General features: G+C 41.5%; 3 protein-coding genes across 3 annotated transcripts; all 3 read right to left on the bottom strand.

The window, feature by feature from the left end:
• Positions 1-819: 819 nt before the first annotated feature.
• Positions 820-5,704, bottom strand: LOC133010588 (placenta-specific gene 8 protein-like). The gene is made up of 3 exons (XM_061078181.1): positions 5,638-5,704; positions 1,105-1,292; positions 820-1,011 (listed from the first exon to the last, which is right to left on the bottom strand). The coding sequence occupies exons 1-3, from the start codon at positions 5,702-5,704 to the stop codon at positions 820-822; spliced, it is 447 nt and encodes a 148-aa protein (XP_060934164.1).
• Positions 5,705-7,883: 2,179 nt separating this feature from the next.
• LOC133010587 (cornifelin homolog) lies at positions 7,884-9,638 on the bottom strand. Its single transcript, XM_061078180.1, has 4 exons — positions 9,594-9,638; positions 9,271-9,346; positions 8,991-9,178; positions 7,884-8,075 (listed from the first exon to the last, which is right to left on the bottom strand). Exons 2-4 carry the CDS (start codon positions 9,332-9,334, stop codon positions 7,884-7,886), a joined length of 444 nt encoding a protein of 147 aa, XP_060934163.1. The 5' UTR covers positions 9,335-9,346; positions 9,594-9,638.
• Positions 9,639-11,643: 2,005 nt separating this feature from the next.
• Positions 11,644-15,806, bottom strand: ttc22 (tetratricopeptide repeat domain 22). The gene is made up of 8 exons (XM_061078832.1): positions 15,544-15,806; positions 14,413-14,713; positions 14,165-14,220; positions 13,956-14,071; positions 13,678-13,796; positions 12,575-12,736; positions 12,255-12,407; positions 11,644-12,180 (listed from the first exon to the last, which is right to left on the bottom strand). The coding sequence occupies exons 1-8, from the start codon at positions 15,804-15,806 to the stop codon at positions 11,644-11,646; spliced, it is 1,707 nt and encodes a 568-aa protein (XP_060934815.1).
• Positions 15,807-21,255: the final 5,449 nt, after the last annotated feature.

The following is a 21,255-nucleotide window of genomic DNA, read 5'->3' as shown; positions in this document are numbered from 1 at the left end:
TCAAAATTTGTAGTTAGTACTTTTATGAAACTTAATCAATAAACTTGATAACCAAATTTATTGAATGCCGAAAGATACACCATTTTATGGTGTCACGTTTAATGTATTATTGCACAACATATGGTTGTTCCGTCCTATAAATGAATGTATTTGGTAATTTGATAACTTTACCATGGTGGCCAAATTGATAACCTTCACCTGTGAGGAGGTGGATTCATGCCAGAATCAGTGGTCCTTTGGATGTACGGGGGGGGGGGGGGGGGAGTACGAGAGACTGAACTTCTGTCAGCGCCATGAAGGTAGGGGGCTGTTCAAAATGTGTTTTCCATGATTCCATGTTCGCACGCCACGGGGGAGTGTAGTCCCTGAACCGGGGTGAGGTATGCAACTGGGTAGAAATAATAATAAATCTATATGTCACCTTTTTAAAACAGCTGCTACAAAGAGCTCCACACAAACAATATCAGAAACAAGTAAATAAATCATTTATTAAGAATGAATAAAATCCAAAATGATCTACAATATTTTTTATCTTAAATGTGAAATTACGACTTATTGCTCGGATCGGGTTGATTAACCTCCACATTTCAGATTGAACTGAAACCACCTTTTGGCTTTGAATGTCAAATTTCTTCAATTTGTATTTGACACAAAGAAATGAAATAAAATCAAGTACTATAACAGAGGCCCCAATCTATTATTATGTTATTAATCTATACCTGTGATTATTTTTTTCACCCTAAAGTCAATCAGCAGCAGGATCTGATCTGAATTAAAAATCCCTTCCAGACAGAGCTTTGTATGGAGAAGCTGCAAATCTCATTGTGATGTCACGATGACCCCATGTTGGATCATAGTCATAGGGGGTTGCGCCATCATCACCACTGGCACCGGCTGATTGTTGATGATGGCCACGCGGTTCTTATTGAGATCTTTTATCTCACGATACATCTGACACCAGGAGCAGGTCAAACAGCAACAGGAAATGGCGATGTCTTTACAGATAGAGCCCTTCAGAGACCAGAGTAAAGAAATATGTAAATTCATCTAATGTTTTCAACATGTAGTAAAATTTATGGTGAATCAGCTTTGCATGCTCCGCACCTTGATGCCGTATCTGCTCCGAATGGAGGACCGGAGAGTCACGGCGACGGGGGGAGCAATTAGAGGTATCCCACAGAGGGCAACCGAAGCAGGGCCGCACAAGTCACATAAGGGGAGGCAACTGTTCTCTCCGAATCTTCCTGAAACCGTGCAGGCGAGGCAAGGACAGCACCAGAAGCCATAGCAACCTGAGGTGAATTAGTGTTACCGAAGAATGTTCCTAAAATCCAAAAAGTAAAAAACGTGACAAAATTGTGAGTTTAATTCTTACAAGAACTCGCTTCCTCGAAGCAGTCGAAGAGACCGGTGTTCCACTCTCTCAAAGGTTGTTCTGCCATCGGATGTTAGAACAATGAACCTGTTTACACACATTAAGGAAAAGGGCAAAAGCTCAGGTTTAAGATTAAACTTCTCGACTACCTTTCCATTAAATTCACAATTTAATGTCTTCGTAGTGGACTTGAAATGATAAGACAACAGTGATGGAGCATTGCAGAGAGATTCCTATGATACGTTTCTACAGTTAATGACAGTGTCTTTATACGACAAAAACATGAGAGCGGCATCTATAGTTATGATGTAACTAAAATCCTTTGATAGTACTTTGATTTTTCAGTAAAAATTCCAACCTCAGAATCACTCAACTTTATTTAATGTGATATAATTCAACACTATCAAGTCTCTTCGGTCACACAATATGCTTCTTGAACTTGGTTAACAACTAGAAATGACCAGGATGCTTCTGTTTCCCCGGAGAGGTGAAGGTTTATTGTCAAAACCCTGTTTACCTCCATGCTGTTCTTAAACAAGTCAAATTCCATCTAACTACAACATATCAAATATCTGACAAAACTAAAAGCTCTTACCTGACCAAGCCGAGCACGTCCTGTTGCCAGCACGTCCTGTTGGCAGCTCTGAACCCGAGTAGGAAGTGGACACGCCTAAGATGAGGAGTGACGTCTGGTGCATGTCAGATTAAATCTATGCTGCCAAATCTGACTCCTGGGCAGAGACGAATCCAAACAAAAGTACCTGCTATTAATAACATGTTGTTAATTTTATTCATTAATTTTTAACTGTTTGTTAAAGGAGACATATTATGCCCATTTTACCACAAGTTGATATGGTTCCTTGGGGTCTTAATGGAATGTCTGTAACATTTTTTGGTCAAAATACCACAAGGATCATTTAAAACAGCAGCCTTTTTACCCTGTCTAAAACAGCCCTCCTCAGATTGACCTGTTTTGAGTGCCCCGCCCCCCCCCCCTCTCTCTCACCGCTCCGCCCCCCCCTGTCACTCACACACACACACACACACACATTCACTTTCACGTCTTAAATCTCTCCTTAGCATACTTAAGGTTGCTAAAATAATTTTGTCACTGTCCTACACATATATTTCTGTATTCGTTTGTTGTGTTTCTTCATTGAAGCAACAATTTTCAAACTTTTACACCTTCTGATAAAGATGTACATTTATTTAAATACATGCATTAGATATGTGTGTACACAGTATATAATTGTATGTGTACATTAGGTGTATCAGAGCGCCTCGAACATCCGGCATCTGTCCATTTTATACAGTAGATCTTCGTTCCTCCCTCCTCGGAAGTGCGCACGCGTAGGCCATCCCTTTGTAGATTAACCCCTAGGAAGGAAAGTTATTATTAAAATAATTTGTATGAATGCCTAATATATAGCTAAAACTACTTCTATCTTTATTGTTAAGAGTTCTTTCAGACACAACCTATAGTTAAAAGTTTGAAATTCCTAACACTACCGGGCCAAAACACACACAGAGAAGCTAGCTTTAGCCCGGTGTTAGATGCGGGACACCCCCGCTGTTTTCTATTTATACATGCTGCTTCTACCGGGACAAAACACACACAGAGAAGCTAGCGTTAGCCCGGTGTTAGCTGCGGGACATCCCCGCTGTTTTCTATTTATACATGCTGCTTCTACCGGGACAAAACACACACAGAGAAGCTGGCTTTAGCCCGGTGTTACCTGCGGGACGTCCCCGCTGTTTTCTATTTATACATGCTGCTTCTCGGGGACAAAACACACACAGAGAAGCTAGCGTTAGCCCGGTGTTAGCTGCGGGACGTCCACGCTGTTTTCTATTTATACATGCTGCTTCTACCGGGACAAAACACACACAGAGAAGCTAGCGTTAGCCCGGTGTTAGATGCGGGACACCCCCGCTGTTTTCTATTTATACATGCTGCTTCTACCGGGACAAAACACACACAGAGAAGCTAGCGTTAGCCCGGTGTTAGCTGCGGGACGTCCCCGCTGTTTTCTATTTGTACATGCTGCTTCTACCGGGACAAAAAACACACAGAGAAGCTAGCGTTAGCCCGGTGTTAGCTGCGGGACGTCCCCGCTGTTTTCTATTTATACATGCTGCTTCTACCGGGACAAAACACACACAGAGAAGCCACCGTTAGCGTCCAACCTGGACAAAGTCACATCCAGCTGAGGCAGCAGACGCACAACAGTGACACACAGTCAAACAGAGTCAGCCACAGCATCAACACAGTGAAGCAGCTCCTACCTCGTACCTGGAAAAACACAGCAATACGTCCACCAGAAGCAAGCCACTGACATGGAGCCAGCAGCCCGGGACATCACCCAGCGAGCCCGAGCTGAGGAGGGGGCTGTGGCAGGTAACTCACTCCGACCGCAGGCTCTGTTTCCTCCGCCTCTCACCCAGCTCCCTGGCTGGTTAGCGTCCCCCCTCGGCTAGCTCCCCAGCTAACACACACCCCCCCCTCGAGTTGAGGACTTTACCCTGGTCTCCTCCTCCGCCAGATCTCCGCCTTTAGGGGGGGGGGGGGGGGGGGGATAAACTGTTACGTCACAATCTTGTCTATTCCCTTTCGACGACGCACTCTAGCCTATAGTTTCTGACATAGAGGAACCACAACAAATCGCGGGACCTTTTTTTTGGGACGGTAGACACGCCAGATACCCAAATTAACGTGTAGAAGCACTACAAAAGTGGAATTTTCATAATACGTCCCCTTGAAAACCTTAAGGTTAAAGATAACATTAGTTTCCAGAGGGGAAACTTTCCCTTTTGTGTGCGTTTCTTTTCCTCATTTCACAGGTATGTTAAAGTGGTGATGTTTATAAAGCCCAGAGGAAAAGATCATGATGGTTTTGAATTGTCCATAATGGAACCGACAGTACCTTACAGGACATTACAATTAATGTCCTGTAATTAATTAATCAGATTAGCAGAAGAAAATACCTGTCAATACATATGAGACAAGAAAGTTAAGATGTAAAATCAAATCTATTTTGGGACAGTTATGCAACGATTTGGATGCGCTGCCGTAAAATCTTGAAAAAGAAGAATGTCATCGTCTTGTCAATGATGTCAATGACATGATGGCAGAGCAGTGCGCTACTGCATCACCTACTGGTTTCCAAGTGATGATTACTTACTGGTTACGCTGGTCTGCTTTATGGACACCAGTGAGTGAACATTGCTTTCTCAAACTTGGTACATTGATAATGTTAAATAAAACTCAGTGTGTTTGAAGGTGAAGTTTAGTTTTAAGTTTATAATACTTTTGATACGCATAACTCATGAAAATAAAGTTAATTAGTTGAGCTAGTGCATCTCATTCTCTTTCTAAAAGTGTAGGCTAGTTGTTTTGTGTCTCTGGCCCTGTACATTGTTGTGTCTTGTGTACATCAAGTGAGTTTTTGAGGGTTAAACCACAGCCAAAGCATACTAGGAAAACTCAGTATCAGTCGAAGTACTTATATGGTTGGGACCTGGTATTTGTGAACTACAGTTAGGCCTACATGTGTAGTCATAGCCTGAGCACATGTAGTTCTTTTGTTCTGGAGACAAACCAGAGACTCCAGAACTCAGTCTCCCAGGGTGCTTCAACATCACACAGAGGTGTGAAACCCGACCGGAGACACAAGTTTCACCCACTATTGATCACTCTGGGCCCCATGACCCATGAGGTCACCAGGCCAATATAAGCCCAGTTCTCCTTTCCTCCTTTTTACTCTTTCTACGCCAACCAACCTTCAAGCAGGCCTGCCTGTAGCAGACTACTAAAACCTTCCAAAAGGCAGCAACGCAAGGGCCTTTCCTAAGAACCAGCAAAACAGCTGCATCACACAGCAGAACCAGAGATAGAGCCCTTCAGAGACCAGAGTAAAGAAATATGTAAATTCATCTTGTGTTTTCAACATGTAGTGAAATTTGTGGTGAATCAGCTTTGCATGCTCCACACCTTGATGCCGTATCTATTCCGAATGGAGGACCGGAGACTCACGGCCACGGTGGGAGCATATAGAGGTATCCCACAGAGGGCAACCGCAGCAGGGCTGCACAAGTCACATAAGGGGAGGCAACTGTTCTCTCCGAATCTTCCTGAAACCGTGCAGGCGAGGCAAGGACCGCACCAGAAGCCATAGCAACCTGAGATGAATTAGTGTTACCAAAGAATGTTCCTAAAATCCAAAAAGTTAAAAACGTGACAAAATTGTGGGTTTAACTCTTACAAGTACTCGCGTCCTCGAAGCAGTCGAAGAGACCGGTTTTCCACTCTCTCAAAGGTTGTGCTGCCATTGGATGTTAGAACAATGAACCTGTTTACAAACACAAAGGAAAAAGGTAACAGCTCAGGTTTAAGATTAAACTACTCGATTACCTTGACATTAAATTCACAATTGAAAGTCTTTGTAGTGGCCTTGAAATGATAAGACAACAGTAATGGAGCATTGCAGAGAGATTCCTCAGGTACTTTTCCAGAGCAAATGACAGTGTCTCTATACGACAAAAACATGAAATTAACATCTATAGTTAGGATGTGACCAAAATCCTTTGATAGTACTTTGATTTTTCAGTAAAAATTCCAACCTCAGAATCACTAAACTATACTTAATGGGATAAAATGCAACACTATCAAGTTTCTTCAGTCGCACAATATGCTTATTGAAGCTTGTTATTTAATTTTTTTAAATTTAAATTTATGAACCAACCGTTGTTTTATGTCAAATGCACCAACCACACCAAGGCAATTTCCTGTATGTGTAAATAAACTTGGCAATTAAAATAATTCTGATTCTGATTGTAAACAACTAGAAATGACCAAGATGCTTCTGTTTCCCCGGAGAGGTTAAGGTTTATTGTCAAAACCCTCTTTCCCTCCATGCTGTTCTCAAACAAGTCATTTTGCATCCAACTACAACAATGTAAAATATTTGACAAAACTAAAAGCTTTTACCTGACCAAGCCGAAAACGTCCTGTTGCCAAAATGTCTTGTTGCCAAAACATCTTGTTTTCGGCAGGACCTGGTGCCAGGACGACCTGGTGCCAGAACGTCTTGTTGGCAGCTCTGAACCCGTGGAGGAAGTGGACATGCCTGAGACGAACAGTGACATCTGGTGCATGTCATATAAAAACTATGCTGCCAAATCTGAATCCGTGGGCAGAGACGAGTCGAAAGAACCTGCTATTAATAACATGTTGTTCATTTTATTAGGGCCCGAGCACCAACGGTGGGAGGCCCTTTTGAATTTCGAATGATTATTATTATTATTATAATTTTTAAGGCAAAAGACAGGGCTTTTTGAGGGCTAAAACATGCTCAAATACTGCCATTTTGGATTTGATGGCCATTTTCCACATTTTTCACATTTTTACTTTGAGGAAATTTCCCCAGGGCTTTCATCAGATCGACTTCATATTGAGATGAATGCCATCCTGGGGATGGGAGATTCCATGTCCGGACGCCAGGGGGGAGTGTAGTCGCCAGATCAGGGCGAGGTAAGTAAAACAACACCGCTTTCATGTTGAATGTGTGATTTTCTATCTGTTTATAATTAATCTTGAGTAGATTTTAATAACCTGACACACTAGTTGCTAGGCTGGCCCTCTGCCTCCCCCTATTGGTAGCATTTGGTTCGTAGTGGTCTTTAATGATTTATGTGATGATGTTTCTCAAATCAACAAGAACAGAAGTACAGTCAAGTACGCAGATTGAAAAAGAAGAAGTACTGAGTCCCACTGTGTGCAGCGTGACTATCTGTATTGTTTGTAGTGTGGTGTTTTTCACGGGGTTTGCGATATTTAAATCTATCTGCACTATTGTGTTTTCTACGAGTCGATTTTGTGGGTTTCCTGATTTGTGGTTTTGTAATTTTTAGTAAATATCCATTTGAAATAAAGCTATATATAGCTGTATATATATACATATATTGTACTTAGTTGCCCGGCCTGGTGATCTGCAACTGTAATAGACAAAAATGTCTTTGAGTCCAAAGGGATTTTTTCCAGAATCCAAAAATATCATTAGAATGTGAAGAAATGTGTCGATGCTTTTACTTGACATATACTGTATATAGACACAATACAGGAAAATGTTTTGTGTTTAAGAAAGTTAGGAACATTAACGTCTGTTTAAAGGAAAAACATAAATTTGAGTTAGGATTTATTTTATTAATCACTACTCAGATACATTCACAATTTACTAACAAGTAAGAAAAAGCTGATTTCTATATATAAAAAAATTATATTTTCTACATTTTTGCCTTTATTTCACAATTATTGTGATCTGCAACAACTTTCGTCTAAGTTGTAAGTAGAAGAAAAACCAAGGTAAAAAAATAAAATAACTAACAAGTTTTCTGTGTTGATGTTATTTTTTGGGGGAATTCCAATCGTTTTAATGGGGTTATTTCCACAACTCAAATTCATATGAAATTCTCACAGCTGCTGTGCGTGCTAATGTCCAATGGACAGATCTTAGTACCTAGCCGCAATAAACCCTTGTGTTGTGCTCACTGCAGGGGCAGTAGGTGCAGGAGCCGGCACCACTGGGCGAGGCATGTTGACGACAACTGGGTTTGTTTTGCGAAATTTCAACTCGCGTCTCATCTGACACCAGGAGCACCACATGCAGACACTGGAAACTATGATGTCTTCGAAGAGAGTTCCCTGTAAAAAAAAAAAAAAAAAAGTGCAGATTATGCAGTTTTTATCGTATCCCACTGTTATTGTTTAAAGTGCATTTTTTGTTTAGAAACAAACAGAGAACCCCTCATGTCTTAAGGCCTCATATTAAATTAGCTTTAGTAAAAATTGGGTATTCATTTTTGCACAGAATTATCGTGTAATTATTCCCTCATTACCTCCACTGAAATTGCTTTAATGAGGATATATGAGACATTGGTATTGACGTTTAAGTTTGCAGAATATGAAACTTTAATTTTATAGACTAAACAATGTAGGAAGTGGTGTAAATATGTAAACTAGTGCAGTTCTTAACATGCTTGCTTGGAATGGGATGTTGTCTTGTCCTGTGTTAATGCTCCAAAGCTACTTCCGAATTATTCCTTGTCAGTCGTTACAGATCCACAATAACTGTCACTTTTTTTTGTTTGTGTGCTGGACTTTGTGTGAAGAGAGTTTTATGAACAGTCTATGGTGCGGCGAGTGAAGTTAGAAAACATTGTGTTCATATAAGACATTGCTGGAACAAAACCAATGTTGTGCTTTTACTTTGAAGAAGAACATTCCATGAATGTTGCAGCCATGACGGATATCAAATGATCAAGTTTGGCCAAGTTGTCAAAGCACTGCTCTACTTTATCTGAGGACGTAAGAGAAAACATGTTCAACTCGCTCTACAGACTGAGGGCACACTGCACTGCGCCCACTGACTGCTTAATTAAAATTCTTCATATACACATTTGGACTCCCTGATACTGGTTGCCCATCATACTACTCTCTACGCACTACTATTAATGCACATACAAGGTTTAAGAATAACTAAAAGAAAAACTTTAATCCATCCATCCTAAGTTTGACAGGTTTTGGATATCCTTTAAATTCTTCTTCTACTTTCCATACCTCGATGCCGTACTTGTAACGTATAGCAACCCTCAGAGACAAGCCAGCAGGAGGGATGCAGCATGGTAATCCACAGCATGCTGTGCAGGCGGGGGTGCATATGTCCCACATTGGGAGACAAGGGGGCTGACCAAACTGTTCTGAAACCGAGCAGGCATTGCAACAGCAGCACCAGAAGCCATTGCAGCCTGAAAAACAAGAGTTGTAATGTTGCTCTAAACGACAAAAAAACGAACCATACAACCCCAACGTGTACATTGTGACTTTCGGGAGCTCTTACAAACTTTGGTGTCATCACAGAAGTCAAAGAGGTCACTGTTCCACTGGGTCGAGGGATATGCCATTGGCTGCTGAATCTGAACCTGTCAACACACAAACAATCTGTTTTCAAATTTTAACAGCACACATTATTCATACCCTTAGTTTACTACGGCAGTTATAGTTTATTCACTGGATCAACACAACAGCAGGGACGAATCACCGTCTGTTAATCTGTAACTGCATTTAAAATTGAATCAAACTCTCTCTAATGCTACTTTATTTCAATTTTAAGATAAACGCATCTATTTTCTTTTTCTCTCCGGAAACAGCCAGGAGTCCTACCTGTCCAAGCCGGGAGTCTTGCTGCCACTCAGGGACGCTCTGAGGGAATAAGTCTTGCCTGAGCAGTGGCATCCGAGTCATGCTGAGAAGAGGAGCTCAAACAATGTGGCAGAACCTGACCGAATGTTTTCTATGAAGAGTACTATGATCGCGGAAGCCCCTGCGGGAAAAATAAGTGAGAGATTAAGATAGATTAGATTGAGAGAAAAGATAACTGTAAAGCAGGTGTGGCAAGCAGTCTCTCTGTGCCACAGCATAATTTGTCTCCCCTGCAATCGGCTGCCTTGCACTCAAACTCAAAGTTTCTGTGTGTCTGGCATAAAGATATTTCAACCAACAAAATATAAATATAAGACATCATAATACCACCTTTGTTTGGGACTAAAAGCCAAATGACCTGTGTGATGTGTCATCTGATTTTACATGAATATCCTCCTCGTTGTTTCACCGAAGATAAGAAGAGCAAACAAAAGAATGAATATATCACAGAAATCTCCATCAAGGGTGAAGGACAACTGCTGCATAAGCCAAGGAGATGGCATGACATAAAATGTGCTTACTTTGAAGATACCACTTTCCAATTCAGAACCCCATCCCTCACCCAGTAAACCTCACTGTATCTAAAAGTTGTTTTAATGTCATAGGAAATAATCTCATGCAAATTCCTTCAACTCAAAATGACAGAGTTCTTGTTTAGAGAATTTTGCATTTTCGAGATGAATCTTTTGGTCGGGGCTTAAATCGGATTAAGTGTGGGAGACAATTGAAGTAATGCTTGTTACGATTAACAGTAAGATGTCGGTGGTTGAGCAACAGATTCCTGAGGTATTTTGATGGAATTCAGGGGAAGCACGTTGCTCTTGTTGTTCTTGGCACTAAGACACAAGTCTATTGTATGAACTACTTATTACAACTTATATAAAAAAAACAAAGAGAAAGAAATGTGGTGTGTTATCAAGTAAATTATGCGTTTTGTGTGTATTGTGCTGTATTAGTATATGTTTGTTTTCATAAGTTGCAGGACCAGCATAATTAACACACAGCGAGACAAACAGAGAGACGAGCTGCTTCCAAACCACTTTGAAATGTTGAACCTCAAGTATTCATGTGTTGTTGTGTTTGTAGTTGTTAACCGGTTTATCTGTTGTCAAGTGATTATAAAAAGATACAGTGTAGTTGCTTAGTTTATCATATTTTTTCGGAAACTTGTTTATTCCCAGTCACCCACACAATCGGACCTTGAGCCTTGCTTGTGTCCACTGGAACCCTTCTTCAATAGATCCTGTATTTTTATGGATATCTTACAAATGGATATTTCAGCACTTGCAGTTGAAGTCTCTTCCTGGATACAGCCTGTTGACAGCATGAATGTTGTTGTGACACCATTCAGGGATCAGGTTTCCCCCTGTCTCTTTATTGCAACAAGGAAATATTCAGTTACTTCATTATAACCTGTTGTGGGATCACGTGTCGGGCCACTAAACCGTAGCAAAGCAAAACCTGAATTATATAAAAGTTTGATCAAAAGTGCTTGTTGAGAATAACATCACCAGGTTATTTCCAGTATAATGTGTAGTGGAAGTATAACAGAATATAATTAATTAATTTCATGTTAATGAGTGTAATACTTCAAAAGGCTTTATGGCTGGCAGTAATATCTGTGTGTTAACAGTTTTTTGATATAAAATATATTTTATTGTATTTTCCAGTGGTAAATTAAAGAAAACGTTTGAAGTTTAAATTACACAAGTAGTATTTCATAGTTTGGGACATTGAATTTTCAACATAAAATCAATTTCTCAGTTTCATTGAGTGAATACTGTGAGAAAAAAAACAAATGTTGTATGTTACATTTAAATATTGCAGTATCACCTTTTGTGAAATAGCTTTGTTTATGCTACAATATCAAACAATTGTAATATGACTTTTGTTGAGATTTCCTGGTCCTGACCCAGACTCATATTGATCTCCCCTTGCAAGGTTTCTGAGCAGGCCCCGACCTTCCAACCAATCAGAGCAGTCCAGAGTATTTAAAGTCCCATATCTGTCCTCATGTGAAGGAGAAAGATCTTGTAATTGTTTTCTTCTTGGCCAGTTGTTTGGGAACTATTGTCTCCAGGAGCCTCTTCACTAGATCCAGTCGTCCTGCTCGGATCAGGGCCCTGGACAACTCTGTGACCTCTGCCGTCTGAGTCCTGTAAAGGCACCTCAGCTCGGCCTTCACAATGTCACTGGGGTACCTCTCCTCTGCCCTTTGTACCCACATCTCCAGCTGGCCGATGGCAGTGCTGGGATCAGGACCTCCCTGCATGAACACGGACAGGAGGGCCTGCAGGAGGCAGCGCAGGGCTGTGGTGTCGGTGCTTCCTGGCCTCTCTAACTCCACGGCCTGTTTGAAGCAGTCAGCGGCGTTCTGATCCTCGCCTTTCAGGTGGAGGCAGCGTCCTCTGAGCACATGCAGGTCCGGCAGGCTGTCGCCCAGCTGGAACTGTAGGGCGTGCGACAGACTCACCAACGCACAATTCACCGCTGCCTCGTCCACCAGAAGGCTCTCCTGGAGGGCGTCCACACCCATGTAGTAGTACACCTTAAGAGGAAGACAATCATTTGAAAACCTTTGCTCTTTAATCTATATTGCTCGTTATTTGTATAAGCGTTTACCTGTGCCATCTCGAGGTGAGTCCGCAGACATGGACGTACACTCAGGACCTTGTCCAAGTCCTTTCTGGCCTCGGTCAGCAGCTGTCGGTCTGGGATTCCACCTTGACCACTCTTTGCCTTCTCAAGGTCCCTGATGTAGAACATCATATTGATCTGAAAAGAAGACATTTATAGATATTTTTCTACTGCAATTTGATGACATCTCATCTCCACTGTGTGGTCAGTTTAAATAGATTGAAATTCTCAGTCATTAAAGGGATTTAACGGGGTAATCGACTTATGCTTGTCAGCTCGGTTCTGGCGTGGACCTTGTGCGTTACCTTGGCGCGGGTGCAGTAAGCCTGCCAGTTGAGCTCTGGATCTGGCAGCACATTTAAGGCCATGTTGCTGATCCCTGTGGCCATCTCGTGTTTGCCCAGCAGAAAAAACACCTTGGCCAGAAGGTTCAGGATGAATGCATCATCACTGGCCATGTTTATGGCCTAAAGACACAGATAGATAATGTTATGGTGGAGCACATCAAGTTGTAGTTTCTAGTCTCTACTGCAACAGGAATGATTTTACACTCTAAATCCGTTTCAATGTAGAGATATAATAAAGTTTGCAAATCTGAAAGAAACGAGAGCAGAACTATTAATTACCATTTGCCTGGAGAAACACACGAGGCTCAGCTAACAAATCATCTCGCTTGGTTCAGAATTGATTACGGATATCTCAAATTACAAACAAGAGAGATATTGTAGCAGGAGCACCCACTGATAACCTTTAGTAAAGGTATGTAGAGAGAATATAAAAGAGCCTAATCAGAGTTTGAACAGCTGTCTCTCTATCCAGGGGCTCAATCTTTCAGAGGTTGCATTTGAAGACCAGTTACGTCACTGTCCCATTTCGGAGTCTACTTCAAATGTGTCCTTAAAAGTTCAGTGTGTGGAATTTAGTGACATCTAGGGGGGAAGTTGCATGTTGCAGCTGAATACCCCCCCTCACCTCACCCTCCAATTCCTAACTTGAGGGAGAAACTGTGGATCCTTCAGTTGTCTTAAAAACTCAAAAGGTGATTAGTTTGTCCAGGCTGGGCTAATGTTATAAAAAAAACATGGCTGCCTGCGTGGAGAGAACCTGCTCCTGTGGTAAAAATGACGTATTTAAATGTAAATGGCTCATTCTAGGGTAAAGAAAACAACAATTCCCTTCACCTGAATCTCACACACCGAACCCTCAAGGGAGTATTTGCTCTTTGGTGACAAGCAGCGCTAACGCTAGGCGACAGCAAGATTTTAATGGTGGTCCCAAAAATCCTCTTAGAAATCCAGTCTCAGTTCTGCCTTTGTGGTCTACCCAGGCCATGAAGACTGTTTCATTCTTGGGTCACGTAGACTCTAGACTCGTAGGCCTCTGAACTGCTGATGTCAGGTGAACTTACGGTTCCATAGCAGGACAGAGGATCAGAGGCGGAGTATCCACAGTCGTGTATGGACATGGGCACGGTGGTGAAGTCGTCCTTCCTCTCCAACATGATGCCAATGTAACACCAGGCCAGAGCTGAGGACACAGATCAGGAATCCAAATTTATCATGATGAAAAGAAACATTTTTAAACATATTGCTGGTTTCTGCTTAAAAATCATGCGTGGATTAAACGCGTCTCTGCTGTTTTTATGTAGCTGTAAATGTGATAGAAATTCAAAATTCCTAAACAGACCTTTATGTTGCATTTTCTCCGATTTCAGTGTTTCATTGAGAAGCTTCAGTCCCTTATTGAAATGAGAGTGTCTGGAGTATTCTGAGTCCTCTTTGGTCTTTACTATGTCGTCCAGTCTGCAGCGATATGCAACAGATCAACATGCAGAACATTAAACATTAAATAATGCTGATGCTGTTTGTGAGAATCTTTTGATGTCAGTCTTGTACCTTATATAGATGGTTGCCATTTTAAAATACCAGCTTCGTTTTTCCTCCTTTGGTATCTGAAAAACACCAATAGTGATCAGTAATGAGTGAATTAAAATTACCTTTACTATGCAGGAATAGCAGGAACTTGCTTTTCTGTCATGTCTTTTTTTAATTTGTGTGATGCACAAATAAAACTGATAAAACAGATTTTGAAGTTAAGTTACTTTAAATTGTTAAAAAATCGTATACGTGTGTGTCTTTCTCACCAGTTGTCCCCCATAGTCCAGGGCTTTGTTGTACAGCCTCAGTGCAGCGGTCAGCCTCTCTCTCAGGTCGTCCTCGCTGTCCAGCTCCACATCGTATGGATGGACGTAGGCCTGTTCCGCCAGGCAGCGGGCCGCCAGGACCCTGGTCTCCTCCTGACTGGCCTCTCCAGCATCTAGCCCCATGAGGTGGGACACTTTCTCCACACACTCCGCTGCGTCCAGCTCTCGGCCCAGCCTGTCGTACACGTAGCCCAGGTTGGCCCAGGCGTTGAGGTTCCCAGGGTCTTCTCTACAGATACTTCTGAAAAACCCGAGATACACAGAGCGTCAGGTTGTGGTCATTGTGTTAGTTAAACAGCATCCTGCATTTAGGACTCATTTACCACCTGATTATGTGACAGGTTAATAATAGGGTCAGAATCATTCTTCATTCTGCCTTTTTAGGTCCACCAAGGTTTGTATGTTTGTTTGTTAGCAAGATTGCACTGAAACGACTCAACAGATTTCCACGAAACTTGGTTGAAGGATGCAATATGTGTCAGAGAAGAACCCATTGAATTGTTGTGCTGATCCATATTTTCTTTTGAGATTGCACGAGAGGGCGTCTTTCAACCTTCTCCCTTTGTTTCACAGGGATCAATTCATGGATCTTGATGAATTAAAAATCTGTCTCATTTAGTGAACTTATCTCCATGGTGTGTGCAATTTGGTGCAAATTCCCCATGAAAGTTTGGTGTGGATCATGGTCCAATTTCTTTAACATTACAAGGCATTTTATTTGAATGTTCTTACGTTTTCGTTGATTTCACAGAGAATAATTCCTGGATCTTGGAACTGATATGTGTGAGAGTGAGCAATAGTCCAAAAATCCAGCTCTAGTAAATCTAAAAGTGGTTTCATAAGGAGAATGTTGGACCTTGGCTGATGAGTCAACTTTACTGAGAGACACTCTAGTTATGGCTTCAGGCATTCAGTGTGTTTTGGGGTAAGCTTACGAAGGTGTGAAATATATAAAAGAGAAATGTGTTTTTTCTTATCAGATTGCTACACAAACCTGAAAAACGTGCTACATGTCAAAATCACCTCAGGGTTTAGAATGTTTAGAAAATAATGACAATCGTCTTTTATCACCTAAATGTTTCTTCCGCCATGTCCAGCTGCTCCAGGTGAAACGCCAGCAGACCCAGGAGATTCCTGACCGCGTACTGCAGATGTCCAACTTCAGCCTCCAACTCTCCGCGCAGGCTCTCCTGCTTCAGATACGTGTCCCTGTGTCGCAGCCTCACCGGCCCGACAGGATCACAGTTCAGACTGAGCTTCAGGTGGAAGTGTCCGGGGATATAGTCCATGTCCTCCATGAGGGACTCTATGTCGTCTGTGTTGTCGGCCTCCATGTTCTTTTGCCACCCTCCCTCCGACTCCTCCACCACCTGCTGTTTAAAAAAAGCCTTAAGAAAATACAATAAAAATCTTGTTTGTTTGTATTTAACCGAGGATCCCGATTCCTTTTTACTTCTTAACCCAGCGATCGGGCTTCTGCAGCTTCAGTTACCCACCCGCTCCTGTCATCCTGCTGCGGACAGGTAGAACAGGTTAGGTTTGGGAGTGACTACGGAGTGTCAGAGGTTCACAGGGTTTTACGGTTTACACATTATTATATCTAGTCCCTCTTCTGACCCTCATTCATACCATTCTCAGGACACACAAATGCATACAATCAAGTCACCTCTCTTTAATTTTCTTCTTTAGAAATGTATTTACTCACTTTGTGACTTATTTTTCTGAGTAAGAAAAATACCAACTAACATTCCTCCAAGTCCATTCTGACAGGATGATATACCTTGTTTATTTGTGTTGAAGTTTGTAAAAAGAAATGTTTTCAGCTGTTTGTCCCCCCCCCTACCTGTGTCCAACCCAAGAATGTGATCCGTCAGGCTCCGTGTGAAACAGGGGAACACTGAAGGGAACTGAATCAGTTTTGCTTAATGTCACGTTTTTAGATTTGCCTTTCAAAAAATAAAGAAATATACTTAAGACATAGCAGCAATGTGTGACTGTGAATCGACATTATCCTGCAAGTCACAATACTATCTCGGAACATCTGGTACAAACAGGATAAGAACACTTTTGTTTCTAAAGGCTAACATACATGCAATCTCTTCCATCAGACAGTGAAACTGTGTTATGACAAACCTGACTGACAGTGGAACAAAGGGAAGTGTTGAGTTTTGCAAGCACCAAGAATTCAGAGCCTCAACACGTGAGGGACCTGGAGTGAAGCAATTCAAAGAAAGATCCACTTTCTTGACTGTATATAAAGATGCAGGACTTGTATCCACTTCCTCTCAGTTTTCAGAAATGAAGCCAAAATATACTCCATACGAACGCCGCCATCTTGGACATTTGGGCTGTACAGCGGTCGACCAATCACGAATCAGTCTCAGCTGTCAATCATTACGTTTCACCCCATTTTCCTAGTATCAAGTAACAAATTAAAAGCAAACTTAAAATGATCACAACATACATGAGCCTGAAAAGAATTATATAAAATCAGCCATCCACCAGGGGGCGATTGAGATGCTTTGGCTTTACTTTCGGGGTGCAGTCATGTCATCTATATGTTTGTGAGGGAAGGAGTGAAAAGCCTATGAAGACTTTATTGCATCCAATAGAAAATCTCTCTCTATCCTGGTAGGTGGGTGGTGGTAAGGTGGTGGGAGGATGGCTTGATGAGTCATGTGTTCGTATTTGAAAAGTGACTAAACACAACTGTATACTCTCTCCTAAACACACAAAGGCCTCAGTTGCATAATGTGTATTTACTGTGGTTCTGCTTCCGAGCCGGCCGCCTCTCTCCACTTGCACCATGTGGGGGTGTGCAGCAAATCTGAAAATCTTCTCTCTATACAACCGTTACTGTGGTGGTCATCATGCTGATTGCATGGCAACGTAATGATTACAGATGCTTGTCTGTGCGGATGTGCACTCTCTGAGCTGAAGACGGAATTTTCAACAGAAAAAAAAGCTCCAATTTAGATGATAGACGTTGCATTCCATGAGCTAAGAGACAAAACAAAGGTATTATGGGGGGGGGGGGGGGGGGGGGGAGATGTTGACCCTAATAATCCCTCAAGCCTTCACAGCTCTCCCCTGTAAAGTGGGATTAGTGTACGTGTCCCACATTCTGGTATAGGTCCTTTTGCTTGATACCTAACCCCTTGTTAACCTACTTAATTGTTTTGGTGTCTGTCTTAACTCCTGACAAACAATCTACTGTGGGATTTGAACACATGTTTGACACATGATAGGAAAATAGAGGATCCACATTGTCTAGTTGCATAATTTGAAATCCGCACCGACCACAGGTTGATAATAAGTGTCTCAAACCTGCCTTCCAAATTACAAAGGGAGAGATTCATTCACCCTTCAAGCCAACTTGTTTTTGATATATTATCAAAAACATTTCACACTAATCCAACATTCATGCAACTACTAAGTTTTAAATAAAAGTAATGAAATACGGCCCAATGTAATGCTGACTGTCCCACATATATAAACCTACCGTTATATTTTAACCATTAAGTTCCACATGAAAAATACAACGGTTACATTGTTGTTATTGACACGCAGTTTATCGTAGAGTTACCTTTACAAATCATTATTTTTTGATTAATTTGGGTCAAACATTTAAAATAATAACGATTTTTCCCTTATATGAACAATATGATTTGATAATTTGATATATTGTGCAGCAGCTACGATTACATACGATTACATGCAGGGACTGTTTTGTGAATGCAGGTTAATGGGGACAACGCAGACCCTGCATCAAAGTCCCCTGAATTCCATCCCTGCAGAGACATTACATTGACATTGACAGGAACATAGCTGTGAATTTGGGGGCCCCTCACGAGATGTGACACGGAATACAAAGGGGATCCTAGGATCAGAGGAAAGCCTCATTAATACCAGTCTCTATATTTTTACAACCCACCTTTACAATCTGTGTTTAACACTGCGACACAGAACTGATAAGATTGGAAGGGTTTGAATGTTCAATAGATATGTTTTCCACCCCAAACGATAGAAAGGTAGCCTCACTCTGGTATCCAGGCTTTATGCCATATCAGAAAGACCAGGTCGGCCTTAATCCACTTCAGATCCTGACTTTTCTATTGTTATTTAATACAGATGTTCAGCCAGACGTTGCTGCAGATTCCCTCCTTATCTCTCTTTTCCCCATGAGACGCACTTGTACGTTCAGTCAGAGCTCGTAGGGGAAATCTCTTCTGCCTCTGAGCCACTGCTTCACAGTTGCCTACTTCTGTTCTCAGTCAGCTTCCTCTCTGGCTTCTCCTCAGTATTCAGTGTGAAAAGCATCTCTTCTGCTCTCTGGACACATTCACTGACTGCAAATCACACCACTGAATGTCTCTTTGTTGTGTCTCTGTGTGTAACCAGGACACATCATCTACAGGAAATCTACAGGAGTTTTGACTGATGGTGTTCTTCCATCATAAAAATGTGGGATGTCTATTTCAGCGTGTTAGTCTTTGGACTGAGTTGAACAAGTACTCTTCTAGGTCCTCAGATAAACTACAGCAGTGGCTGGCAACTGAGTCAAACTGGTTGTTTTTTTGCTGCAATGCTTTATATCGAGCTGAATAACAAAGCTTTTATTTTGAAAAGCTGTGAACTTGGGTCCGAGGATTGTGTCGCTTGCTTTACAGACATCTTCTTTTGCTGATGTGCATCATATGAAAGTAAATCATTCAAACTTATAAACAAATCACACTAATACAGTAATGAAACAAGTGCACTTTTATTTTATGGAAACATTCACAATAAAATCTCCATTGCAAATAAACCATGTAGGATGAACACAAAGCTTTCTCACTCTGCACCATACGCTGTTAAAATAAAAACACAAACAATACAAAGTGACAGTTTACTGTAGAACTGTTTGAGGAAGACTCACTAATGACAAGGAATAATTCTAAAGTAGCTCCAGACCATAAACCAGGCCAAGAAAAGAGAGGAGTTTAGAACAGGCACTGCAGTTTTGTAAAATTAATGTTTGTGTTATTTTGCTTGTTCCATCTAATCAGTGCACTGTAGAATAAAGTGTGACCAAACCTAGTTATAAGCATGTGTGTCTCTGTTACTTATGAAAGCAAATATTATCGATGCTTTCCTCCCTTTGAACAGGGAAAAAAAACTACGCTCACCAGAAACCTTATTGAATTTGACCTCTATTGCTCCAAACTGTTGCCAATATGATACGTCAGCCTTCCAGTCCGAAAACCACAAGCTTTGACCTCATCTGTTATGGCAGCTGTGGTGCCTGTGGTTCCGTAGGAGGAGATCTAAGCTATCGGGAGACGTTTGTCATGAAGCACTACAGCATGTGAGTGTACTGAAAGTTGTAAAGTTTGACTTGACTTGACTGAGTAAAATATTTGTTGTTGCCTGGAATTTTTTGCATTGCTGGTTAATGTTGGATGGAAATGTGCACGTGAAGCTTCAGCATTAGATGATGACCTGTAATTGATGAACACAACAAACAGGGTGATTTTCTGTCAATTGTGACATTTCACACCATTTTTCTAGCATAATAATTACGAATTAAAACCAAACATACACTTTCACACTTGAAAAAACATCAGTGTGATAAGAGCAATTCATTTGAGATGTACTTTGACTTTTTAGTCTGGTCCATGTCCCATCCATTAACATGGAGGAGGCAGGGTTTAGGATTAGTACTCCAGCCGGCTACCAAGTGGTGATTAAGATGCTTTGGCTTCTTTTGGAGATGTCATCCATCTTTTACGTGATCTAGAAGTATTTTTCTACACTTCCTCGGTGCGCCCCCTACATAAGATGCTGGAAGTTCTTCTCATATCAAAAATGTCTGCTTATAGTGTGTTTTATGAGTGGTGTGGGCTTCAATCCAGATGTGTGTGACACGAGCATTGGAAGTTTACAGAGTTATTTCACGTCTCAAGTCTTGGGGGAAGTGTCTCTCCCTGGAAATTCAAAAAATGTCTTGAATGCAGGGAGGCGGGGCTGAGACACGCCTACCTACATTGTCTAGCTACGACTCCAGTATCAACACACACTTCATGACAGAAATGTTGCCTGATGATGAATCTTCTCGCCTCCGGAGTTTCACGATGTTTAAAAATAGTCGCCCCCGAACACAGGTGGCATAGCTTTGAAAATGGGCGCCGCTTTCCACCTTCCCTGGCAGGGGACCACCTACTTTTGAGGCTGTAGGGTGTTAACTTTCTTTGATATATACAGATGTCATGACGTAGAGATGTCCCAAACAGTTAACTCTCTACATTTTCTCTGTAAGAACTAAGCATCAGGGACATTCCACCCTACCTACGTGACTCTTCAGGTGACTCAAGACTACGAAGCGAGACACGACAGGCAACGCAATGTTGAAAGACTGTGTCTCAACCGCAAATACTTGAGAAATTAACAAACTCTTAAAAGCTAGAAATGCAAGTTGGTGTTGTCTTCAAAGCGCCGGCCTGTCATTACTATTTTATTATACATATTAACTATGTGTGCACAGCTTATTAAACGCTGTACACCACAGTAGAGTTTTTGTAGAAATTTGGTCATGAATGTGATATAATTTAGTTGTGCAGTGTGCCTTCAACACATTACATTACATTACATAACATTTAGCTGACGCTTTTATCCAAGGCGACTTACAATAAGTGCATTCAACCCCGAGGGTACAGACCCAGGACAACAAGAATCAAGAAAGTACAATTTCTTCAAAATAAAGCAAAACTACAAAGTGCTATAAGTAAGTGCCATTTAAGTGCT

This window comes from Limanda limanda, chromosome 9 (genome assembly GCF_963576545.1).
Source record: "Limanda limanda chromosome 9, fLimLim1.1, whole genome shotgun sequence".
NCBI classification, from domain to species: Eukaryota; Metazoa; Chordata; class Actinopteri; order Pleuronectiformes; family Pleuronectidae; genus Limanda; species Limanda limanda.
This window is presented reverse-complemented; position numbering and strand designations above follow the sequence as displayed.